Source organism: Drosophila melanogaster, chromosome X (assembly GCF_000001215.4).
Source record: "Drosophila melanogaster chromosome X".
NCBI classification, from domain to species: Eukaryota; Metazoa; Arthropoda; class Insecta; order Diptera; family Drosophilidae; genus Drosophila; species Drosophila melanogaster.
In genome coordinates this window covers 9,447,101-9,473,801 of record NC_004354.4, presented here as the reverse complement: position 1 = coordinate 9,473,801, position 26,701 = coordinate 9,447,101, and the positions used below count along the sequence as shown (strand labels likewise).

The 26,701-nt window shown below is 38.3% G+C and overlaps 1 protein-coding gene across 4 annotated transcripts in view; it reads left to right on the top strand.

The window, feature by feature from the left end:
* The window catches only part of mgl (Megalin), a 141,634-nt gene that overhangs the window by 26,328 nt on the left and 88,605 nt on the right, over window positions 1-26,701 (top strand). For 3 of the 4 annotated variants that reach the window (NM_001298124.1, NM_001103454.3, NM_132335.3), the window contains exon 2: window positions 1,145-1,803. In NM_001298124.1, the coding sequence (NP_001285053.1) occupies window positions 1,386-1,803 (418 nt within the window). In that variant the 5' untranslated portion in view covers window positions 1,145-1,385. Of the gene's footprint in view, window positions 1-535; window positions 1,804-26,701 lie in introns of all 4 variants that reach the window. The other variant, NM_001298125.1, reaches the window with a different exon arrangement.

Below are 26,701 nucleotides of genomic sequence, written 5' to 3'. Positions count from 1 at the left end.
TTCGCATCCACGTTTTCCAGCTCACTTTTTTTCTCTCCCTGTATCTCAGGGCATCATATTTTTCTTCGCTTTCGCTTCGTCAAGCAATTCATTTGTGCTTTAATTTAATGTAATCTGCTCAATGTTCTATTTTCTTCCTCGTTTCCACGCCGCTTTCTTCCTCTTTCGCTTTCGATGCGGTAATGCCACTTGATTCCAAGTCCGGAGTCTTCAAATTGCACTAAAAAAATAATGGTCGTTGGTATGTGGAGAAATTATTGCAAAAGAAAAAATGGCATAATAGCTGAAAGTATTAGAACATTTGTCTAATCGCCATAGAAGTGTTTGAGAAAAGTTCTTTTCCAAATATACTATAATTCACAGCATTCCCCTAGAAACTATTTCTTAATGATTTCCTTGGAAATTTACCAGCATATTGCTCTAGCAAATTCTTGATTAACAACTTTCCACAAACTAATCGCACTGCACTTAATAATTGGAAAATAGTCTGGATCAACATTGTGCTAACTTTTCGCCCACAATTTTCTACTTGCAGGATTGCAGTGCAAAAAACGAAGGAGCTCTGTGAAAAACTCCGAGGGATATGCAATTTCCTTATCAAACGAAAGAGCCAACAACAACAAGCGACAAGATGCCATCTCCGTCTCTCTCACACCATATTAATTTTTATTTTTCAAGTGTCTGAAGTACAACAATCGACAAAATACAAAAAAAAAAAAAAAAAAGAAGAGAAAAAACCGACGAAAAATTGTATAAAAATAAATACGAAAAAGAAAATCGCGGGGAAAAGGAGAAAAGTTTAAAGACGCCGAAGGCAAAAGTTCACATAAAGCAGCCGAAAAAAGTTTTTCAATTATTGTAAAAAGTGTTAAAAAGATAGGGCCAAACGCCAGCAAGCGAGCTAGAGAGAGAGAGAGAGAGAGACGGGGCTAGAGTGCGAGCGAGGCAGCGAGCAATTATCTTTCATAAGCAAAAAAGTTTAGCAGGCAAAAGAGCAAACGGAATAAGACGAGCGGGCCAAAACGAATGGGGGGAGTTAAATTTAATTAATTGCTCTCTCAAGTGCCACCCCCCCGGCCACGCCCCCTAATAATAAATTAGAAATATTAAACGCGTTAATTTTCCGCTTATTTCATTAAAGCAGCCCACCAAAAGAAAAAAATAAATATTCCAAAAAGTAAAACGCAACAAAGCCAGAGGAGCGGGCAACCCTAAAAAAGACAGAAGTGCGGTGGGCAGAGAAGAGGTCACCAGAGGGTCACCAAAAAAAACAAAAAAAAACCGAAACGAACAAGACCCAAATCCGAATCGAGGATTCCCACAGAAACCAAACAGGAAAAGGAGAAAGGAGCGGAGCAGCAAGCGAAGCGCCCGACGAACCAAAAATGAATCCGACGCCCGTGGGCATTGGATTCGGATTTGGTCGCAAGCCGCCCAGCAAGGCCAGAATGCGTTCTCGCTGGCGACCACCATCAGCGACAACCCTGCTGACCCATGACCCCGCCAACGGCGACAGCCATACGGCCGCCGATCCGCTGCAGGTCACTGATGCCGCCCCATCGGGCCCACCATCATCTTCATCATCCTCGCCCATCGGCGACCGCCATTCACAGCATCACAGCAGCAGCGCCATCGATCGGAGGCTGCAGCAGCAGCAGCACCACCAATCACCGCAGCACCATCGTCAGCGCGGCCAGTTGACAACCCTGGCGCTGCTGCTACTGGCCCTTGTGGCCATCAGCAACCTGGAAACCCTGCTCGCCGTGCGCACCGAAGGACCGCGCAACCGTCATGGATCACCAGGTGAGTCGAGCTAAATTCCCAAATATACCCACAAATATTGCTATAAATGTTAATTGACTTTAAAAGCTAAGCCAAAAAATTGACTTAAAGTAAAGTGTGGAAATCAATATCGATTTATTCACATTTTATGTTTCAGCAGGCAGTTGCAGCTCAATTGTTATTAAAATTCAGTTTAACTTTATCTACTGTCATTTATTATGTATAAACACTTAATTTCGTCACGTGGCTTTAATTTATAATTCCAAACATTTGACCATTCCATTATTAAGCCACCGATGAAAATGTCATTGATCCCCCCTCTTTAACTGCAGAATGCATTCCTCCTTCTGGAATTTCCCGGCATGTTTGACTTATAAATTAGGGGAACTTTGTGACTTTTTCCGCCCCCATTCACCCCCCATCCACAAGCCAACGCAGCCTGTGGAAATTGCATTTCCTTAATATGCTGCTGCCTCCATATATTGATTAGCACTTCACACCAGCAAATTAATGCACAAAGCGGTCTGTTTGTGTGTGCGTGTGTGGCGGTAACTGCTCGTGTCACTTGAAAATCTTGCCCGCAGCATGACCAACATTTCTACCCACACCTACACCCTCCCCTACCCACTACACTCCACCCTCGATTCCCAAACGAAAATTATGAATGCCACAAGGCGGGCGGTGGTGGGGTTGAACCCCGGGAAGACAATCGAAAGAAATCAGAGTCAGCGCCCGCAAAGCCAAACCAAATCTACACAAAAAGATTCCGCTGGGCTGCGCGAAACAAAAAATTAAGAAAATTACAAAAATAGTTACACACCGAAAACAAAAGCCAGACAGAAAAAAAATAAATAAATAAAAATGGAGAGTTTAAATCAAAAAAAAAGAGGAAAAAACATATGGGGAGTGAGAGCAAAAGCAAATCCCTTACCACATTCCCCGCGAATTTTTCGCGTCCAAGTCGGTGGCTTTTGCTTTCTGATTTTGGCGGATGAATTACAGGGTATCGGATAAGGGAATTATGTCATTTAAGTTCCGGCAAATAGATAAATCGAGTGACGAATGTTATTTGCTCTTTAAAGCTTTAGGACTTGAGTCATAAAAATGGTTAATACATCATTTGAATTTATGTTTTTGAACAACAATGTAAAGTAACTGGAAATAAATTTATGGGCAAATAAATCGAGTGACGCGTGTAAGTGCCTCTTTGCGTTGTAAAATGGCTAATAATTTATACAAATTGATTTAGCTGGAAATGCATTATTTATTTTATTTTTTATGCGAAACTAGTAACAGGCCACAACACTCAGATAAATTATTAACATTTTTATTAGTCCTTTCTACTAATATTTGTATTATGTATTCCGCTTAACAATGTATTTAAAGCTGTCGCTATAAAAATCAAATGGCATTAGCCCTTTGCAAAGCCTAATAAAAATTGGCTCTATAAAATGCCTAATTAATGGCAATTACTTTTTATCCGTTCTTATATTTAAGCACAGGGTATTCCCCATTCGTTACGACGCCTTTAAGCACTTGTCTATAGTTGTCATTGCTGTTGTTGTTGCTAGTGTTGCCAGAAATTATGAATCAGGAAGTCTTAATAAGCGCAATTTCAAGTCGTTAGTCACACAAAGTAGAAAAAATGCTGGAAGCTCTCGGTGCCACGTCTTTGCCACTGCTCTGAATTCTTATATTCTTACATTTCTTTTTTTCTCCTTCGTGTTTTTTCAACGCTCTCACACATACACTCACATCGCACTATTAGCGCCTGTATATATATGTATGTGTGTATATATATTTATATAGGGGGCATACCATACTTTATATATGGGGGCGGTCATTTTGCAGTCGTTTTTTTTTTTGTTGCTGTGTTCCTGTGTTGCCGTTGATTTTAATTAAGTGAAACGTTTTAATGTGCGCCACAGATTTTCAGATTTTCTGCCCTTGATGCAGGCTATTCTGGAATGGGAATGCGAATGAGAATGAGAATGAGAATGGACTTTCATGGGCAAACTACTACGAGTGTTCACTGTGTGTGTAGAAGCGAAAAGGCGAGAAGGAAGAGAAATGTGTAAACAGTAAATGTCAAGACAAGCGATCAAATTGCTTATTAAAGCAAATGAAAAATGAGCTGGAAAATGAGTTGTGAAAGTGGATGGGATGGACTTGGGGGTGTGATAACGTTGATAAATATCCAAGCGAGCGCTATTTTAAGCCTAACTGTGATGTTACTTTGGAGCGGAAAACGCATAAGCAACCCACCCCCCCCCCCCCCCCACCCACGGGAATTAAGCAAATGTCAAACAATTCACAAGATAATCCGTTTAAAAGAAACAAAACATTTTTCAACGCTTTTCGGCCGCCTGCCTGTCAGGCAGTTGTCAGTTTTATGCTTTATGATTTGCTGCTAGCCAAATCGATTATTGTGGCATAAGCTTTTTAAATATGTATGAATATTACATGGCCAGCGCGAGGCGGTCAATTTAAATAATACTGAAAAATAGTTCTATGATAATAATGCAATGGAATATGTATACGGATTTTAATATTTTCTGAATGATATTTAAATGCCTGGAGGAGGTTCAAGTTCAATTCGTATGACGGATATGACGAACCCGTTCTCGTTGCTTTCCACTTTTCTCAATTTGTGTCTTCTGCTCCGATAAAGCTGAGATTCCCTTGCTCGTTCGCTATATATCCAAACTTATATGTATGGTATACATCAAAGATATATCACTGGGAGAACCAACAATTGCAATACAAAGTCATTTAATGCAATTTGCTGATTGCGCTTGATGTTGCTGCTACAGTTGCTGCTGCAGTTGCTGCTGCTGCTGATGATGTTGCTGCTACAGTTGCTGCTGCTGCTGATGTTGTTGCTCGTGTCGTTCTTGTTGTTGATGTACCTTTTGACATTTGAGCAGCGCTGCTTTCTGCTGACAATGCAACTCTCCCACAGTGTGACGCACACTTCCGTGTATCGCGAGATTCCCCTAAAAATCGCCTGCAGTTGCCATTCAAAGAGCAAAAGCCAAAGGCTGAAGAAATGGCTTTAATGGCATTTAATAAACATGGCACAAACAACATTTGCCTCAGCATTCCGTCGAGGGGGCGGGGAGGGGGTTGCAAGCGGGGGGTCTTTGCAAAAGAAGGGAGCTTCATAACAGCCGACAACCGGATTCAAATTCCAGTTTCAATATGACGCTGATGTTGCTGCTGCTGCTGCTTCTGCTGCTGCTGTTGTTGTTGATGAGCCAGCAAGAGAATGCCGCATTTTGAAGGAGTCGCTTGCCCCATCATCATAATCATCGTAATCAGCCCCATGATCAGCCCCATCCTCACCATCATCATCATTATGATTATGCATTATCATTATCGCGAATGTGCTAGTTACAGAGTGACACCCATTTCAATGCAATGAAATGCAATGCAACGCGCAGTTGACAACGTTAATACCCTGTAATTCGGGCAAAGTTCCTCAGAACTTTGATTGCGATGCATCAACTTGAATTAATTTTCATATTTTTTTAAGCACGGAAATTGAGTATAGCTTATTTTGCTATGCCAGTTTAATTAGGTATAAAAATCATAACAAAATCCTTCATCGAAAGCATATATACCATTCGTTTATCCTTGAAAATCGCAGCTGCAGCTTGTTTTTGGCCGCTTGTTGCTGCTGTCATTTGGCCTTTAATCACAGACGACGGCAGCAACATCAGCTGCAGTCGCAACAACAACAACACGAGCAACATCAGCGGCAACCGCAGCATCAGCTTCTTCTTTCCACTCACTCACCAACACACTGACGAGCGTGCACACGCACACACAAAGGCAGTTGGCCAGTGGGTGGCTGTTGACCGCAAAGTTAATTGCAGTGTGTGTTGCAGTTGCCTTTTGTTGCTGCTGCTGTTGCTGCAGTTGCTTCTGCTGCCTGACGCTGCTGCTGTTGCGGTCGCTTGGCCCGTTGCGGGCAAATAACTTTGCTAATACTTTGACCAACCCAAAAGGCTCTTGGCAAACTTTGCCACCAAAGCCAAACACACACAAGCTTACACTGCAAGCAATGAAAATAGAAAGGGACTAAGCAATATTGAGTTTTGAAGAACATAGTACCTCTATTTATTATTTAAAAAATATTTACATTTATTTTCATAAGAACCACATAATCAATTAAAGATTTCTTTAAAAATATAATTAACATTATATGATATTTGAACATTATAACAATGCATTACATTACAATGCATTACAGAATTTGTTGCATTGCCTCACCTATTATGCTGACCGCTGCTGTCAACTTTCGCCCAAGCATTTGGCAAACGTTCAATGCGCAACTGTCGCGGCCATTTAAATTGCATGCCAATGCCAATAAATATGCTCATTGGTGTATATTCCGGCCTCCAGCGATCTCGGTCGCCAAGGCGATCTGTAATCCCAGTCAGTTTCTAGGCAAATCTAGCGGCTTTTCGCTACCCTCTTCTTTCGACCCGCTTTCCGCTGAGTTGACAAGCTCAGGTGAAAACCAGTTCAAACTGCAATCTCTGTTGCAGTTGCATTCGCAGCCGCTGCCTCACGCTTGACTGCCTTGTTTTTTTTATTTATATTTTTTTTTTGTCTGGCTAGCCGGCCGGCTCTAATTGTTGCTGCGGCAACCAGGGTTGCCAACTAGTGGAAGAAAATATCGAGGCAAATTGAAAAATTCAATTCCAATAATTCTCAATTTACTGAATTTTCAAACATAACTTTACTTAAGTTGCATACATATTGTGTGAAAGTCTCATAATTATTTCTATTCATAATATTAAGTTCGCAGCTTGAATCCTTTGATTTGAAAATATGCTCGATAATGTAGCTTATTGAAAATTATTAATTATTGAATAATTATAAAAATGTATGTAGAAATCAGTTTCATTTATCCAGTTTATTTTTATTTTTTTATCATCACGATTTTATGCTTTTGTTTTTGTTGCATTTACCTCTTCCTCTTTCGTCTCCCTTCGCAGAGCGAGATGGCGAGACTGAGATGATCGCCGGTAATAGCATCATAGGTCAGCCGGTCGCTTTTTGATTTTTGTTATTCTCTTTATTTTAATTTTATTGTGTCTGCCCCCTCCCCCGCCTTCGGCTTGACGTCTCTTTCCCACAAGTGGTACTTTTCAGCTATAAACAATTTTTTTCCACTTTGTTGTTGTTTTTGCTCTTCACTCTCATTGTCTTTGTTGTTGGTTTCTTTATTGCTCGCCGTTTTGTTGTTGCCTTTTGCTGTGTATTTCTTTCTTTCATTTATTTATTTTCATCTTGCCTCTCTGTCGCGCCCCGCCTCGCTGCGTCTCCCTTACACTCACGTGCAGCATTCGGTACCAGGCACCGGCGATCACCGTTCCAGCAACAACAACAAGGGCAACAATGACAGCAACAACAATTACAGCAACGGACAGACAGACAGAAAAACACACAGGCAAACACAATCGTTGCTCTCAGTGCATGTGCACTGTCTTCACAGAAAATGAGTGAGAGAGAACGGGAGCGAAGGAGATGGGAACTGTAGGAGAGGTAAAGAGAGGTTAGAGTGGACCGAAAGACTACCATTTGGTTGAATTTCTGTAAATTAAAATAATAATATATATCAATTTCATACTTTCAATTAGGTAAAATTAAAAATTTTCAACAGCGGCAACACTGCGTATTAAATTACTCATACGCAGTGTTGGCAACGCACATAAACATTTGACATAAATTTTTAATTTATTTAAACTGTTATATTATTTAAGCAGTAACACAGGCCCACCCTGTTAGATAATCCACACAGAAGTATGAGAAGAATGCACAGATGAAAAGTAGATAACTTCGCTGCAAAATCTCGTCATCATTGTGCAATTTAGTTGCAAAAGCATTTGGATGCGCTGATTAAAAAGTATAATGCTATAAAGTGGATTTATTGATAGGGACTCAAATCGACAAAGTAAACGGGTTTTCTTATTATTTGTTTTTCTATCAAACTTATTCAAGAATAAACAAGCATTTCTTATTGGTATACGGTAGTGAGTGCAAAACGGTAAAAAGTGAAAAACTAGCGAGTGTTCATTTCAATCAATAACGGTTAAGATGTGTTATCGAGATTATTCCTTCAGGTATGTACATACATACATACATGCATAAATATGTACAAAGATACGTGTTTTTTCTTTTTCTCATTTGAACAAGAGTTTCAAGTTCTTGGTTGGCCAATTTACGTACTTTTGGCAAGCAGTTTATACCCCTGAACACTTTTCGATTCATTTTCTCAGTATTTTCAACGATTCATTTGAGGCTTTAATTGCAAAGCATTCAAATCCCAACCAATTAAGCCCTAGTCAAAGTGAATGAAATGAAAATTCCGGGGAACCGACGGCGTAAAATGGAAACTCGTTTTAAATTCTCCTTTTCAATTTGGCCAGAGATTAAGTTACCTATTTATTAGTTTATTTGTTTCGGCTTTTAGAGGCGAGTGGGATTTTTCCAAAATGTTGCACAAAGTTCACTTAATTTGTGTGTGGCTCATAAATTCTTTACGAAATATTTTCGGTTTGCTTTTGGCCTGGTTTTTTCCACATTTACGAATGTGTGCAGCGCGCATCTAAATGGAAAATTTTCTTTAATTTTTTTTTTGCGCAGCAGTTTGTGGGTTTTGTTTGATTTTTATTTATTTATTTTTGTTTTTTATAATATTTTGTCATTTGGGGGAACACCTGCAAACGATTTTGAATTTTGTAGTTTCACTGCATTTAATTTAAATAAATACTGCATTCGGATCGATAACGTTTCAATTATGGCAGATGCAAGGGGGAAAAGAAGCCAAAACATGTGGGTATTAACGTTTTTGGCAACACCGGATATCAACCGCACGGCCATTGGCCATGCAATTTTAAACATTTTTTCCATCAATTTTCCAATCATTTTTCCGCATTCGCTGGTCGCAGTAATTCCCTTCTAATTGACAAGCAAATCGGCCTCGACTTCAAGTCGATCCTTGTCCATATGTATGTATTTTCATATGTACATACATACATATAAACTTCAACGGAACGAATCCATTCGCAAAACGTTGTAATAATAAATAAATACTTGGAATCGCATTACAGTCTCCCATCGACGACCACAAAAGCGAAAGCCAGACGTACACAATAACGAAACATGTTTAATAAATAAATAAATAAGTTGACTAATCAAACAGTGAAGTCAGGCGACTCGGGACGAAAGCCTTAAATATTCTGCTCGAAATTAAATCTATATACTCGATTATTACGCAATCCGGTTTGCCTTCGGATTTTCGGAAGCAAAGTGAGCTTTAAATAGGATTTAAGTTACGGGATGATTCGCTTAAGAAAATTGATCGTTTTGGTATTGTAATTGTAAATGCATAATTAGTTCTTTAAATGGTTATTTTATCCGAGTTTGACCTTGCTGTGCATTGCATTTAACCATTTGAATGGTTTTTTATCGCTATAGTTGCAAAATGTGAACTCTTCATTATATCACTCTTTTTTTTTTTAGTTGAATAGTTGTAACAAAACTGGCTTGTTTGCGAACTATTTTAATTGAAATTTAAACAAATTTTTGGCAGTTTTCATTCAACTTTCTCCGGTGCAAACAGGTCGGGGTGGAAAACGGAAAAGCGGTGGCTTAATTCAGCGAATAGACTCTGTCTATATGCAAACAATATGGCCACATGCATACCTTTACTGCCCTCGCACACACACACACACGCGGGCACACTCTGCCAAACGTCGCATATTTTATGTGTGTGCATAGGTGTGCCGGCTGGCAAAGTTAATTGTTTTTGAATAATTAATTACACACAGCGCGCCAAGAACAGCAACAACAATGCGAATTTATGTAACCAACCAATAATGATGATACAAAAATGGGAGTGGCAAAGGGCGACAGGGGGAATCGATGGGGCTATGTGACCGCCCCCCCCCCCCCCCCCAACCCCTTCACCAACCCATCATCCTCATTACACACCGCAAAAATATACAAAACAACAACAGGCTAACGATTGTAAGCCCCCATCAATGTCAATAATGAGGTTTTGATTGGAGTTTTGATGGACATTTTTCAATTGGAAAGTTTTCGTCATAATCGATAAGCATATTGAAAAGTCTGTATATTAAGCGCGTTTGACAATGACGCCACTTTCAATGTAACATTATTAAAAATAAGTGCTGTAATTACATGTATTTAACATTTGGTTCAAGCCAAAAATTCAACGCCACTTGCAGTTTTCATACGTTTGCATTGAATTACACTTATTGGGTGTGAAACGTTGGGTTTTGAGCCACTGCATTTTATTAAATACATTTAATCTTGCAGCCCATTTTCTCTACACTTTTTTTTTTCAATGGCCACATCTCGCGAACTTTTGAGACCTTTTTTTTACCATTTTAATTGATAGCAACCCGATTAAGCCAGCACTCGCGACCCTTTGCCATTTGATATTCCGCCATATCCCCAAACATTATTAAGTTTTAAAATATTCCCTTTCATGTTGCTGCACACAGAGTGTATAAAATATAGTCTACTTTTTTTTACCTTTATTGTCGATGGGCGCTGAGCAAATAGTTCGGGGAAAGCCTTTGGGGCGAAAGTATGGGGGATTAAATCGATTTTCAGACCTCGGGCTTTCGTTGTTTATTATTATTTTTTAATCAACCATTAAATTGGGTCCTCTGCCCAAAATGGAACGAATTTAATTTGTCAAATAATTCTAGGTTTTCCTCACCATGGTTTTTGTGCACATTTTAGGAACCGTGCTGTTTTCCAATTGTTAATCGGGTACAAATGGAAAATTGATTAGCGACAGGCGGCTATTGAAACACCTGTGGATTTCCATTTGTATAGATTTTTATATAATATATTTGTGCCCTTTATTGTATTTCCCAATCAATTTTCCGGATCAACTATATATGTATATATGCATTTATGTTATTTTACAGTAAGTAACGTTTCAAAGCTGGCAAGTCAACTATTTTGGAATAGATGAAATGTGACTTAATATAATTAGGCGCTCTTGATGTTTGTTTATAACCCATATCGTACCTTTGCTCAATCACATTTCAAATGCAATTTGCCGCCTTTCGAAAGTTTTTGCATGTTCGCGTTACGCACTGTTGCGAAACGCACTGTATGCCAAACAGCAGCAAAATTAATTGAATGGCACAATTTTCTGGGTGAAAAGCGCAAAAAATCATACCAACCCATAGGCATCAGCACCCGTGTACTTTTTGGTCGAGAGGAAAAACCATTTGGGCCGTGATTTTTTATGATTACTTTTTCGCATCACCGTCTCCCCGCCGCTTCACCATTAAATTTTTATTTTCATTTTTATTCTACTTTTTTTTTTATTATTTTTATTCGACTTGCATAAACGAATTTGCATCGTCGAGGCGCTGAAATAAATGCGAGAATTTATACATTTAACGTTATTTTTGCATCTCCTCCGAATCAGATCGTCCACGCCCCCCTGCGCACCTTAATGCTCTTAGCGGTGCCATCGCCAAAAAAATAAAAATCAGATCCCACGAAATGCAAAAGCATAAAAAACCTCAAATAGCTGGACGCAATTTAAATTTGCATACGAGTCGAATGGCGGTTACTTAAAAATTAAAATCGCAGCCGTTAGAACGACTTTTCCACCATAACATGGCTAAAAGGGTAACACAAATGGAACGCTTTATAAAAATTGGAAAAAATTAGAGCATTTATATTTTATCACATTTTTATAAATTTAATGGGGAAGTTTGTACCGATTATTTATTATTTTTAGAGTCTTGTTCAAAAAACTAATAAATTCATAATGGAAATAAAAACAGCTTTTGGTAAAATCTCGAGTATTTTTCTCATAACTTGGCTAAAAATGATCATATAAATGAAATAATAACTGTTTTGAACAGCTAATTACCAGTTCTAATGATCCCTATCACTTTTCGAAGGATTTAGAGAAAATAATTTTTTGGTAGGTTTTCGAATTATTTTTTAAGGGGTAACATCATCAAAATTGGCAAAAAATGGTCAAAAAATTAAATTTCAATTTTTGAATACAGTTTGATTGGAAATTTTATTACGAGCTCAACGAGGTATGACATTCCATATTCAGACAATTATTTTTAAAGTTGTGGCAAAAAAAGTGATTATTTTAAGTCTGAAATTCGGAAAACGCGATTTTGCCAAAAAGTTGATAATTACAAATGGAATTTTGGTCATAACTTGACTAAAAATGCTCATATAGATGTAAGAATAACAGTTTTGAGCAGTTAATTACCCATACTAACGATCCCTATCACTTTTTGAAGTTTTTAGGGAAATTAATTTTTGAGTCAATTTTCGCATTTTTTTAAGGGGTAACATCGTCAAAATTTGCAAAAAATGGTCAAAAAATTAAATTTCAATATTTGAATACAGTTTGATTGGAAATTTTATTACGAGCTCAACGAGGTATGACATTCCATATTCAGGCAATTGTTTTTAAAGTTATGGCAAAAATACTGATTATTTATGACATTAACCGACTTTTAATATCATTATCCCTATGATTGCTTAAGTTTCGAAATATCAAAAGCCACCAATTATTCGTAAAAGAATTTCATACTTTTGTCAATTTTTCTTCCAAAAGTGCCTTTGTAAATCCAAAAAAGGGACTCTCCGTTGCTGTATTGAATTAGTACTGTGCTCCACGGCAATTGCTTGATTAGCTCCTAAAAAACACAGGTAACAAACAGGGGGCGGAAGCAGGTGGGCGTGGCACGGAGGTGTTGTGGCATGCGAGCAATATTTGTGTGCCACAGTTACAGGAGGGGACAAGTCAATGACCATAAAAGTCAACACTCACTCGACACACGCAACGCGAAAGAGACGGCATGCTATGCAGCGAAATAGAGGGAAGGCGAGTGCAGTGTGGCGACATCTAGCGGCGGCATTTTCGCCTTCCGGCCAAACCTGAAAACACACACACAAAAAATAAGGCAAAAAAAAAATAAAAAATACAAAAATAGTAAAAAAAGAGGGTACAACTTAGCAATGCAAATTTCAAGTAGCTACAGTCCTTCCCTCTCTTTGCCGACATGTGACACATTTAAACGGAGTGCAGTTTAGTTAGTCAAGGTGTGTGCACTGCAAGAAAAATATAAATAAACCAAAAAAATATTTAAGATAATTTTTAAGTGAGCTGGGGTGTACCCTTATCGCTATACAAACTCAAGTTAGCTTTATGATATGTGTCTTATGCATCTCAATTTAATGCAGTCCGCTGATCTCAGTGTAGTCGACATTCAAATGGCGGACGAAAAAAAAAAAGGTGGGCAAGAGCCAAGAGATGATAATGATGATGATGGCAGAACCAGTTGCTCCGTTAAAGCCTGGCCATAACCATTAGCCAGCTTCATTCACAGATTCCAAAGGCACACACGAACATACGTACGAACGGCGACGATGAGATGGAATCTCTGTGGCACGCCGAGTTTGTTGCAGAAAACTAGCTGTATGGGTTATATGGATACCAAAGCCAAACCATGTGCTATAGGCCAAAACTCTTGACCAACTCGACAAAAACCTTCTCCATGGGAGAACCCAGCCTTGAAGTTGCTCAATCACCGATGATTCGGCTGCCAAATGCAAAATGCCAATTGCAAAATGCCAAAGCCCCTGTGGGAAGTCATTGGCACAATTGCCAGCACTTGTGTGCATAAATGTTCGGGTATTGAAATCTATTACGAGTAGATGAACCTATGAGGGCCCCATTAAAAAATCCCATTTTTCTATTAAACTTGCACCTTCGCCGTTTGGCCGGACAAATTGCTAAACTCTGTTGGGGTGTGTGTGTTTTTTTTTTGTTCCTTCGCCCGTTTTGTGACGCCAGAAAAGTTTTTAATTACTTGAGAGACTTTGGATTGAAATCCCCCTTTTCCGCTGAAGCCACTTCAATGATTGATTACACACTGATAGCCCAGTCAAGGTGACTTCGGGATATCATCTTGCACTTCATCTGCCACTTATTCTCCACGCTTCTATTGCAACTTCATCCTCTGGCCGGGATTTCAACTTGCTCCAACTGGCGGCCATCGGATGAGGATGCCCCACCTGCTCAACCTGCCGTTGTAGTCCCTTAAGTATCTTCAGTGTTTATAAATTAACTTGGCTTCACATTCCATCCGATGCAGTCGCCATCACCTTTGCCTTCACTTTTATACTTTTGCCTCTGCCTTTGCCGGTAGTTTCAACTTGCCGGGAAAACACGCGAAACCCACCGTTAATCACCTGTGCACCTTCCGCACGGCGCTCAACCACCACCCCCCCCCCCTACCCATCAATGCCACGCCCCCTTTTTGCAGCTGCCCCAGTTGCCTTTGGGGCAGGCAAGAATAAATACCCTCTTTACAATTATGACCAGCAAAACGGCAGCGAGTGTGGGAGCCAATTAAATATAATATTACATTTCATTTAAACAAAGCTTGTATTTGTGATGAAAAAAAAAATGGGGGTGGAGGGTCTTGAAATAAAATATTTAAGGCGGGTATGCAAGGTGTTTTTTTAAATTATCAAAATTTCTGGTTGCAGTTGCAAAAACGTTAATGGATATACAGGTGGCTGAGTATGAAGAAAACCTTGCTAAAGTTAATGAAAAATCAATTCTTTAAAAATAATATGAAAATATAATTTTAACTTATTTTATTCTTTTCTTCTTTGCAGGTAATTACATTTTTCAAAACTGTAGGACAACCCAGATTTTACACCATAAAAGTAAGCATAAAAAAAAAATACCATTAAAAAAGTGGAATGATTATTGACAAAATTTGACTAATTATAGCGCAAGCAGTTAAATTATGGCTGAGCTATAGGGTATCATAGCTTCGAACCCAGCCTGCGTGAAATTCCAGATGGCTTTCCCATTTTTTTTTTAAGTCCGGGATTTGGGTTCGTTTGGTGCCGCTGCACTTGCCATCTGCCGCCCCACTCATTAAGATTCCAAGCTGGAAGCTTCTCGTCCGAGTTTTCCATCCTTTTTACAAGCAACCCAGCAGCCAACCCAACTACCACCCACACTTTTCTTGTTTTTTTTTTTTGCTATGCTTTTTTTCAACCCATGGCACTTCCTTTTGACTTTGTTGCTGGAGTTGTTTTTCACAAAAATGTCCACTCAAATGGCGTTTAGCGTGCAATTATGAGCTTCTCTTCGCCTTTTGTTTTATTTCGCCTTCCCCTTTTGTTTTGCTTAATTTTTTATGCTTAAGTACTGCCTAAATGAAGCTGGCGGGGAAAATTGGTGGGGCGATTAATGAAATGATAATGCCGAGTAACGATTTATGCATTTTGCTTAACAAAATTGTGCAGGAATTCGAAAGCGGCGAGAAAAACGTTCTGCAATCGAAAAGAATTTCAAAATCTAGACCTTTAATTAAGAACAATTACCTTTCATTAGTTTGCTAAATTTGCTGGACTTAAGATTAAATGTTTTGCACTGGTGCTTGTCGAACATTATACCTAATTTGGCTTTCCCGCATTTTCCAGCGTTTTTTTTGTTTTTTTGGCAGCAGCCTCATCTGATTGTGTCTCATTTGCAATTTATTTATTTATTTTTTACTTCTTTTTTTTTCTGCTCTTGTCTCAAAGCGAAGACTCCGGCTTTAATTGCTGTCACATTTTTTGTTTTTGTTGTTTATTTAATTTTTGTTCACTGTTTCCAGTGCTGTTGTTGTTTGCCTTTGTTTTGATTATATTCCCCCGCATTTTTGTGGGCGGTGGGTCGTTGGGAAAATCGGGGGCGTGCCGGCATTGAGGCGGAACAAAGCTGACTTAATGACTCCGGCAGCCCGCAGATGTACAAAAAAAAAAAAAATAAAATAAAATGCCACAACGAAAAGTAGAAGTAGAAAGTAGAAAATAAAAAAACGGGGCAACACAGGAGAAGAAACAAATTAAAAAATACTTTAAAAAATGCGTTGGAATCTAAATCAAATTTAAGGCCGGTGCTTAAATCTTTAATGATGATGATTTCGTTTGCTCCTTGAGTGTTGATAAGGCAGGAAGTCGGTTGAGCTTAGTGGTCTTTGCTTCTTGACATTGACGGAGATATCTGTGACCTGTGACCTTTTGCGGGTCTGTGAATGTGACTTTCAGTGACATTAGATGGCGACTGCTTATTAATTTACGTCAATTAGACGCAACTGAAAACATTTATTCATTTTACTTTTTCATTTTTCCTTTGTCCGCCCGCTGATCTAATCAAGCTGGGGGTCCAAACAACCCCCGACCCCGCTTTAACCCCCATCCCCCCTCCAACCATCCATACACCTAATTGATATTCATTGTCTTGTCTAGATTCTGATGTTGTTGTTTTTTTTTTCAGATACGTATTTTGCTTTTTTTTCATTTTTTTTTTTTTGCTTGGGGATCATAAATCTTTAATTTGATTGAGGCCCTCGCTGCGATGAGGGTTTTGTTTAAGGCGGATTCAATTTATTTCTCTTACATTCAATTAAAATGTTTTCTATTTTTCCATTTGCCCGGTTAATAAATTATCAAAAGCACTCGCTGACAGCTTCATTCTAGCATTTGAGTTTTCTACAAAATAACAATTTTGCATAGATTTTAAGCATTAAGTTGAAGACACCAAATTGCCGTGATGCCAAACTATTTACCTGTGCCAAATCAAAAGTCAAATCTCTGTGCCGAAAAAGTTTTTGTGTGTGGTGTCGGGTGGTGGGGGGTGGTGACAAAGTTTTAGAGAGTTGGTTAAAAACCATACTGGGGGCCACGTAGATTTCGCATATTGTTGGCAACACGCGCCTATTAATTAGCCAAAAGTCAGTCGAACTAAATGGGGCACAAAAACACACTAACGAACTATTTTCGGTTTGGACGGCTGATGCTGGCCCTGCTTTTCGAAAATTATATAAGCTGCCTAATTAAGGGCGTGGCAGCGTGGGGCTGCATTTAAATGCTGGCAATTTTCGGCTATTTAAACAGCACAAAAATACAAAATTAAAGGGGGGCAATGGGTGGGGAATATTGGGGATTTCTGAAAGCAACCCCTCCGCCTCCCCCCCACACCATTTTTTCAACCCACTGAAAAGAGAATTTTACAAATTTTTTGATTTGTGGCCAGTTGTTGTTTGTTGTTGCCGGTTGTTGTTGCCACAGTTGTGTAGTTGTTGTCCGGTGCCGGTCACCAACTGTAGCCGATTGTATCGCAACGAAACCCCTCCCCCCGCCCCCCTCACTCTGTCCACATTTTTATACCACAGTGAACTGGCATTTGATGGCATTGAAAATATTTATTTCTGATTTTTAGATGCCACATTTTGAATAATACACATATGTATAAAACTGCGTGTTTACTTTTCACTGATCACTACAGTAAATTGGAATTGTATATTTATTAAATATTTAATTTATTTCACTGGCTTCCAAACTATTTATTTTTCATATTTATACCATATTATTATATTATATCACAAATGTAATATTATATAGTTTGATAGGAACTCTCTTTTAAAATATAGCCAGGATATAATTATATTTAGTGCATTATCGAGTCTCCACTGTAGTTGTCATCCGTGCCTGTGGTCAAGAGGAAGTGGGTGGGGCTGTGGACTGCGGGGGGGGGGTGGTGGGCTGTTCGACGCCATTGACCACGAAAATTGCTCATGCATGGCCAAAAAAGGCGTACGGCGGAGCGGTGGGAAAATGGGGGCGTGGCACTGTGGCGGTTGTGGATCGAGTGCGTGCGCTTTTCGTGTTAATAATAATTGACATTATCGTTGCTATTTGTTGCTGGTCGGTTTCAGTTGTTTTTGTTTTTATTGTTGCCGTTGCCATTGTCACTGTTTTGCTCTATTTATGGTCGCCCGAATCTGTGTTGTTCCTTTCTGTGTATTTTCGGCCTTTGTTTGGGTATTTGTCCACAAACATTCTAATCAAAGTTTATTAATTCACAAATTGCTACACTTAACTAGTGCGATGGCGTTGTGGAGAGCAAGATGTGGAAAAATATGGAAATAGAGACAGTAAATATGGAAATTCACAAAGGGGGCTTCGAAAATTATTTAATTAATTTTGAAAGTGGTGACTACACGAAATCTATCTTTAAATTAATTTAGAAAATTTTATAGACCGATTTTAAAAAGTTTTTAACCATACATACATGTACATATATGTGTGTGTACATACCCATAATTTCATCATTTTTTCCGTGGAATTATGCACATTTTTATCTGAACTTTGCCACCGCAAAAATGGAAATATTTTTATTGTTTCGAAAGCCATTATAATCAATAGGCACCTCCTCCCCCGCATCAACCGACCGCAAATAATAAGTGGGAATTTTTCATCATGCAGCGCCGTTATATTCATTAAAATTATTTTCTTTTTTTTCCCGCTGTCACTTAATTTTCTTGTTTTTGCAATTTTCATTTTGCCATTTCTCTGTGCCATTTCCATGCCGATTTTGTTGATTTGACGACAATTTGCATGCAACAATTTATTGTTGACGGTCAATTGTCAGTCGAAGTTGAATGTCAATCAATGTTGACAATGTCGCCATGGACGGTGGGTGGTGTTTTTTTTTTTTTTTTTTTCTCTCTGAAGGGGACTGGGTCGTCGACTGACGTAATCAAATTGTAAAATGGCACAAAATAAAGGAACTCGAAAGAGCCGATTGATAAAAGCGAAACTCAATTATTTGAGATGCGTCGTCACCTTGAATAATTGAATCAACATTTTCGACAACTTCCCGTCTCTTTCTATCTTACCCTCCACCCTCGATCAGGTGGTGGGTGGCGGGGGGAATGTTGAGGAAAAGGGGGCGGACAATTGGACAATTGAATTACGAATGTCGAGCATCGAGTATCGAAGTCGAATGTCAGTGGCGATTGAATATAGGGGCAAAATGGAAATGCAATTAAAATCAAAGATGTCCCAGTGCCAGACTGTAGACAGAGATGGCTGCAAAAAGATAGCCAGAGAAAGAGAGAGAGAGAAAGACAGAGCGCCAGACAGACGAAACTCTATTAGCCTGGCTTTCCTAATGGAAATTTGATTGAGTAACAATGGCAAGACGGGTTTATGGATGTCGGCGGATTTATGGCATTAATTAAGTACTTTTTCAAGTGCTGCACTTAAATGTTACTTTGTCTAAATAGGGGTTGCTAATAGGTAACTGAAGCTCTTTTTAATTAGAAGATGTTCTCAGACCTAAATCCCTTTTATAATTCTTATTAAAAGTGAAACCATTAGGAAAAATATTTTAACTAGATACAAAATTTGTGGAAATCTTAATACTAATGATCTACACCGATCGATTAGCCAAAAATGCCATTAAAAATCTCTCTTTCAACTTTAATTGGCCCGCTTGAAAAGTCCATTTATCATGCGGAAATCGCGCTGATTTAGTCATGTGAACTACTTACCCATTCGGAAACGAATTAATTTGCCATAACTAAACTTTTTCGCCGGCCATAAAACAATTTCGGGATTTTGTTCTCTTTTATGGTTTTGCGGCTTTCGCCATGCTTATTGTTTTTTTTTCAAATAATTAAGTACTCGAATTTAATGCTCATTAAATAGTTAAATGTTTTTCTTTTTTTTTCGCCGACAAGAAAAATAAGCAAATGATAAAGAAATAAAATAAAGTAAATATTAAATGCAAATTTTCGGATAAGATAAGATGGTGAAGCGGTGAATATAGTTCACTGCTTGGATATTTCTATCTCTTTCGCTCGTATTCTGCCCTCCCTCTCTTTCTACGGTAACCAGAGTGTGTGGGTTTTGCGAGTGCAAATATTTGAGTGTCGCCTATTTGTCAATTTTCTCATGCTTTTCGTTTACGTATCAATGACCCAAGGCGACCACATGCAGATGGTGAAAGAGACGGCATTACTGGGGAGCGAAAGAGACAGGGAGATGGGCAATGGACGATGGCAGATGGCAGATGGCCCATTCATTGACTTTACGGTCTTCTATTTGCTTAGTTTCGGAAATTGGAAGTTTTCAGGTTGGCAAAAATTCCCAGACTGCGAAAAATAGTAAAAAAAAGTTAGCTCTTATCGGCTGTAATTCCATTAAGTCCTTAAAAATTCTTTTCTCTGCTTCTTCGCCTGAATATGAGTAAATATGAGAATACATTTTAATATTTTTTGCTACTCGACAAACATTCTCGAAAAGGAGTTTTTTTTTCTAAATATATTCAATTTGTTTATCCATTTCCCCAACTCATAACTTATAAACATTCTTTGCATTTTTAAGCATTTACTAATTCCGCTCTTAAAGCAGTGAAAACAACGGTGAACAGGAAATGTAATTATTTACATGAATTCCTAATTGTTTTATAAACGTTAAGCTCTTTAAATTCCATTTGACGACAGTGGAGCAAATTTGTTAATTAGCTGATCAAAACTACAAAAAATCTTGTTGTATTGTAAAATTTTTAAACAGCAAACATACGTCGCAGAATCTACAACTTTTAACGCATTGATATAAGCAATAAAAATATATTTGGTAATGTATTTAACCCCACCGTGCCGGAATATTTCATGCATAAAATGCCTTTCGGGCTTCGGCTTTTAATTGCAATTTCATGTAGCCAAACGTTGTTGCTGCTCTTGTATTTGGCTCTGTTTGGCACACAAATATTTAGCCCACTCAAAGGCCACTGTAGAGCAGCAAATAATAATTATAAAATTAACAACAATGGCAAATACTGTGAATTATTTTTAATAATAAATGCCAATAATCAATGCAATTAACAAATTCATCGAGCTCAATTGGACAAAGTCAACGACTGACAATGCAAATATTACAATAATAATAATATTGGTCATATTATACGCCATCTCATTGCAATAAATGCCTCTCTCTAGTTGCCTATATTTTTCTTAGAAAATATTGTTTTGCTTAAAGCATAAAGGTTAAAACAATTGAGACAAATTGTAAGTGAAGAATGAGATAGCAGCAATATTATCAAATGCTTTGCTAATTAGCAACTATTGATATACACTTAATTGGTTTGTTCACAACGAAAACACTTGACTTACTTTAATTTTAGAGGGCAAAAGTCGATTAAAATTGAAAATGATTCAATTCCAAAACGCCGCGTAAGTAACTTTTCAAGTTACGGGGCCAATTTTTCTGCTCCACTTCGAGTGTAGTTCAAGTGCAATAAATTCGCCTCCAGCCCCACGCCCGATGTGGACGTGGAAAGTGGGCGTGGTGGGGTGCGGTGGCTGATGGATGCTTGGAAAAATGGCGGCTGGCAGGATGTAGCCGAAATCCAAACGAAACGAAACGAAACGAAAGGATGGAAAACGGAGGCCCAGTGCGGTTGCAAGGCATTGAAACCAATTAACGAACAATCAACCCGGGCAACCGCAAAATCCAAATTGTTCAGCGTTACGAGTGACTCCGTGGGTTTGAGAGTTCAGTTTCAGTTAATAATGTGTATACATGGACATATATGTATGTGCATACATACATATGGTCGGATGTATAGTAAATCAAGTTGGGGGCGAAATGCAGCTGACCAGATTTACAGGCGTGTGCACAACAGCATGCAAAAACCAATTTCAAATGGCGACTTTTTCGATGGGGGGAAAAGAATACCAAGTGCATTTGCCATACAGTGGGGATCCTGTAAGGCAAACCAATTCAACACCTTATGGTTCTATGCACAAAAGTCGATACAAACCGCAAGGCAAACAAAACCTATTTAAATCACAGCGGATTAAAATTGAACATGATTGCTGTATTAATTTTACTTTCTGTCTTTGCTTGCTCACATTTTTTTTTTCATTTAATTTTTCATATAATTTGCCGCAATTTTAGTGAAAACATGCAACAAATAAAAACAATAAACATTTTAATTAAACTACAACAATAATCAGCAGAAGGTAAACGAGACACTGGGTAAAATTAAAATAAAAAAAAATAAATAAAACGAAACGAAAGGAAAAACAATGCACACGCACGCACATTTAATAAATCATTTTCCATTTAACTGGCAAATCAAATTATATTTAAATATGCTCAAATTGAGCAAACACAGCCGGCGGATAATTCACCGAGTATTCCGAGATAGTAATATCCACAGAGAGTTGAAATAAACATAAACAAATCCGCTGACAAACAAAGCTAATCAACAGAAGTTTTCTGTGTCCTGTGTGCGAAATCAATCAAATTAGCATGCAAATTGGAATGCCTGCAAGGAAAACGAAGAACGTAGTGTTTTGTCCTTTTTAAATTGCCAACTAAAATAGTCTTTAATACATTTTTTGGTGGATTTTTTATTAGATTTGCATTCATGTTGTGACTGTTGAAGGCATTACACCACACATGTAATCGAAATTGATATGCAGTGGATTTAATTATTAATATCAATAATATCAATTATTATTCAGTGATACGCTTTTCATTTTGTTAGTTAATTTGGAAACATTTTTTTTTTTTGGTAATTGAACATGAGGCTCACAGAATTGTAATCTAATATGTTTGGTGTGAATTTGTTAATTAAAATAAAACCAAATGTTTATTACACACGGGCAGCTAAAGAATTTAACACAATGGCTTGCAAAATTGAATAAACTAATTCGATGGTCTGAATTGTATAAAAACTAATTAAAGTAATAATACGATTTTTGGACATGCAGCTGCATATTATTGGAATGTGAAATGAATCATAATTGTGAAAACAATAAAATCGTTTAAAAATTCTACATATATTTATAAGTCTTGCAAGTCATATTTAAATATCTTAAATATATTTGATCAACCATGTGTGACCGATAAAAAGAAGTCTGCAATCAGAGACGTAAAAATTTAAGTCTTTAAATATCTAGCCGAGACAAAAGTGGCAGACGAAAATGGGCAAACAAACGTTAATACAAGAAAAAAAAAAAAAAAAAAATTACAAAAAATGTATGAATGAACCAAAACAATGTGGGAAAGAAAGAGAGAGGAGCAGCGGTGGGAGGGAGACAGAGAGTTGCCAGCACTTGGCGGTCATTGTTCCAATTTCTAACCATTTTTTACTTTTTTATTTCGTGTATGTGTGTGTGTGAGTTGTGTGTTGTGGGGATTTTATTTCTTCTTCTTCTTCTACGTTTTCCAAGTGTTGTTGTTAATTTGTTTGGCTGTGGCGCGCATTTTTCACACACTACTAAACAGGGGGAAAATGGAAAATCCATCCCCTCCTGCACCGAAGGCCCCCCCCCCCCCCGTCATCCCGCAACCATCCTTGTCTTGTGACTCTGGTTTTGTGCATTAAAGCCTGCAGCTACCAAATACACCACAATTTAAGCATTTGTATTCGTGCCCGTGGCTCACATGTCAGGTTGACCGCCCAACAAAAATAGCAGGAAAACAAGCCAGCAACAACATCGAGAAAATGTGGATAGTGGAAAAACCGGAAAAACAAAAACTTAAGCAAGCCAAAAAGGGACAGACAACAAGTGGAGGACTTAGAAAAGGGCAAAGATATTTAATCTTGACACAAAGCTGCCGGCAAGAGAATTCAATTCCAATTTACAGATAAATTTATTGAAGTTTTTAATTCCTTAAGGTGGAAAAATAAGTCAGCAAGAATGCTACAATCCAATATTTGAAATTGTTAAATAAGAAGACGAGTTACAATTATTATTACTTTCAGCCCGAATGCACAAATTTACATATATGTATATTGTAGCAGAATATGTAGCATAAATGTGTGGGTAAATTACTGTTTTGCCAACGAAACACAACTTTGAACTTAAAACCAAAATAACCGCTGACAGTTTTGAGTGATTTGGCGGTTCAACGAGTCGTATGCGTGATATGTATGTGACACATCCAATTTGCAATGCTGCCCAATGCAGATATAAATCATAATTAGACGAGAGTAACCAAGGGACCGAAATCAAAACAATGGTCACATGATACTTTGCCAATAAGGCTGTTTAGCCTGGCGTATACCTAATTTTCAATGTAATAATCAAAATCACATTTCGACATCTGAAATAGATGTGAAGAGAACAATGTAATTACACTTTCATATGGTTTGGATTTTCGTACGCGATTAAAACAAATAGAATGGCTTTTCTATTTGAATTTCGTAAACATATTCAAGAATGCCATCCAAATCCTAACTAACTAACTTTATTAAAGCGGAAACAGGACCTTTTTCAGGGGCGGAAAACGAGAGGGGTGGCAACTCTGGTTGGGGGGGGGGGAATCCACAAAGGGAATATGCACTAGACAATATGCAATGTTAGTTGGCTGCCGCTACACCATTTTTTATTTCTTTTCCCGTCCAGCGATTAAAAGCACCACTACACCCAAACACCCAAACACACACACACACAACCAAACACACACACACGCGTACACCCACGCATGCAACGCAAAATAGATAAAACCAAACACATACCCTTGCAGATAGAGAGAGACGGCTGGCGCGGGCGGGAAAGAGAGGGCGACTGACAGCTGCCGTCGGCTTAAATGGCGCTTACAGCAAACGCGAAAAATTCGCGCCAAACAAAAACAAAATCCAGAGGATAGAAACAACAAGCAAAGAAACATCAACAAAATCTAGAAAACATAAAACATACATGGGCAGACACGGATACGGTTGGCATTCAATACAGCAAACGTGTTTTAAATTAAATTCCTACTTAATATCTAAGCATTACAATTAAAATAGAAAATTTTATACGAAATTCCAGCAAAAAGCTCGGGAATTCTTTAGCATTCTGTGGGTTACAGCACACCATTCTTTATCATATTATCTTTACCTAAAGTAATTAGTTTTACAGAATTTTCGCAAATATGTGTTTAGTTTCTTTCCATTTTTTTTTTTTTTTTTTGTGTAGTTTTTCCCTTGTTTTTGCTATCGAATACCTGAGATGTGGCTTGGGAAATGAAATTACCGTTCTCATAATTGAGCGCAAAAATTGTAACTTATAAAAGAGCAAAGTAAAAAATGCAACAAATTCAATTAAAGCCGCAGTGCAAAGAAGAAGCATATCCAAAATCACTCCACACACACGCACACATACAGTCAAACAAAGGCAGGCACACACGCACAAAGTGAGTGTGAAAATTAAATTTGCCATGCTATTAGCATTTGTCTACGCAGCGAGTGAGAAGAGACAACCGGGGGCGATGGGAAAGAGACGGGCTGAAGCGTGACTGATGCGAAGCGAATGTTATATATCCTATATATGTATGTGTGTATGCATATACACATACCACATATATGGGTTCTTGTTTTTTTTTTTTGGGAGTTTGGGGCACATTTTGATGGATAGTTGAAGAAGATTCTCTTGTCAGACACGTGTTCGACTGCTTGCTAAGCAGTGTTAATGTGACACTTTGCGGGGAAATCGGGAGAGGGGCTGTTACGGAAATGTTCTGGGGTCTGTGCAACTCTGATTCTTCGGTTTTCATCCGGTAAATTGCTAAATAATTCAGGGTAGCTCGTAAAAGTACAGGTTGCGGTCTCCACTTGGCACCTCAGCTGCTTCTTGCACAGTGCGTTTTTATCCGCTCGAGTGACTTTTGTGGCCCACTGTTTGTGCAGTCAAATGTTTTATGAACAATTGAACAGTTTAATTGACTTTAAATTGAGTTGCCTTCCACCGAAAATTTAAAGTCATGCTTACAACAAAGTCGATTTAATTGCTAGTTGCTTTTACCAAAAATGTTAAGACTGCCATTTTTGGAACTGCTCGAGTGCAGTTACTTTTGGCATACAAATTTACAAAAGTGTAAGATTATATTGTTTGTATTTTGAAAAAGTGTTTTTTTTTCAAACTGTACACATAACCATAAACAAATAGGGAGTTCTATGAATGCGTTGACCCATTTTTTGGCGTCCTTTGCGCTGCAAAATCATTCATCTTTGTCGTCTCAAATCGAATTTATCAAAGTCGTTGATAAAATAATTTGACCAATATTGCATATGGCTGTGCATACAGCCATTGTGCACATACATACATACATCTGCACATATGTGCACATGCGACTGCATGTGTGTGTGTGTGTGGCTCAAAGGAGTCAATGATCGGTGGTCATTCAACTTTGGGCTTTTCACACTTGCCCGCACTCTTCTTTCGATTTAAAGTGTCAATTTTTCGGGGTGCTTTCTGCTTTCTGATTTGATTTTCGTACGCTAATTCAATTAGATTTATGTACAGCATTTGACATGCTCCCCTCTCGCTCGCACGCCGGTCGCGCCGTCCCTCTCGCTCGCTTGCTCGCTGTGTTTTTGCCTTCTGTTTGCAGTCGTATGTTTATTTATTTCTGGACATGTCGCTAAATGGGTTTTCTTGTTTGTTCAAAATCAGATCATGGCCAATAAATCAACACTCAATTCGATTTCGTGTGAGTGGGTGCTGTGCGGTTGTCAAGCAAATTGATTTGTCCATTTCTTCGAGGGGTTAAGCAAATAGAAATGCCAATGGCATTACCAATACCAATACGCATATTAAGAGAAATATGAATATAGATAGATGGAAATAGAAGAGCCGGCCAGCAGGTTATGCAAATCCAACAGGAAGGGGCGGTTCGGTTTTTCCGTTCGCCAACTTAATAACCGAATCGCCTTAAAAGAAAAGCCAAAACGAAAACCAAAAACCAGACCAAGGAGTCACAGTCAAAGTCAAGAAAAACTTGTTTTTCCACCGCCAAACAGCGGAAATTGTCGGGTTATTATGGTTTTCTTTCTACTATCTTTTTTTTTTTTTTTGGTTTGCTTGCCTGGCTTTTAAGTTAAACCAAGTCAAAGACTCATAATTGATACGCAGAAAGAAAGGGGGAAAATGCGATAGATGGGCGGATAGAGAGGTGTGTTCGCTGCGAACCAGTTGGAAAAGTGATAATGAATTCGAGGAAAACTGTGTCACGGAAACACACAGGA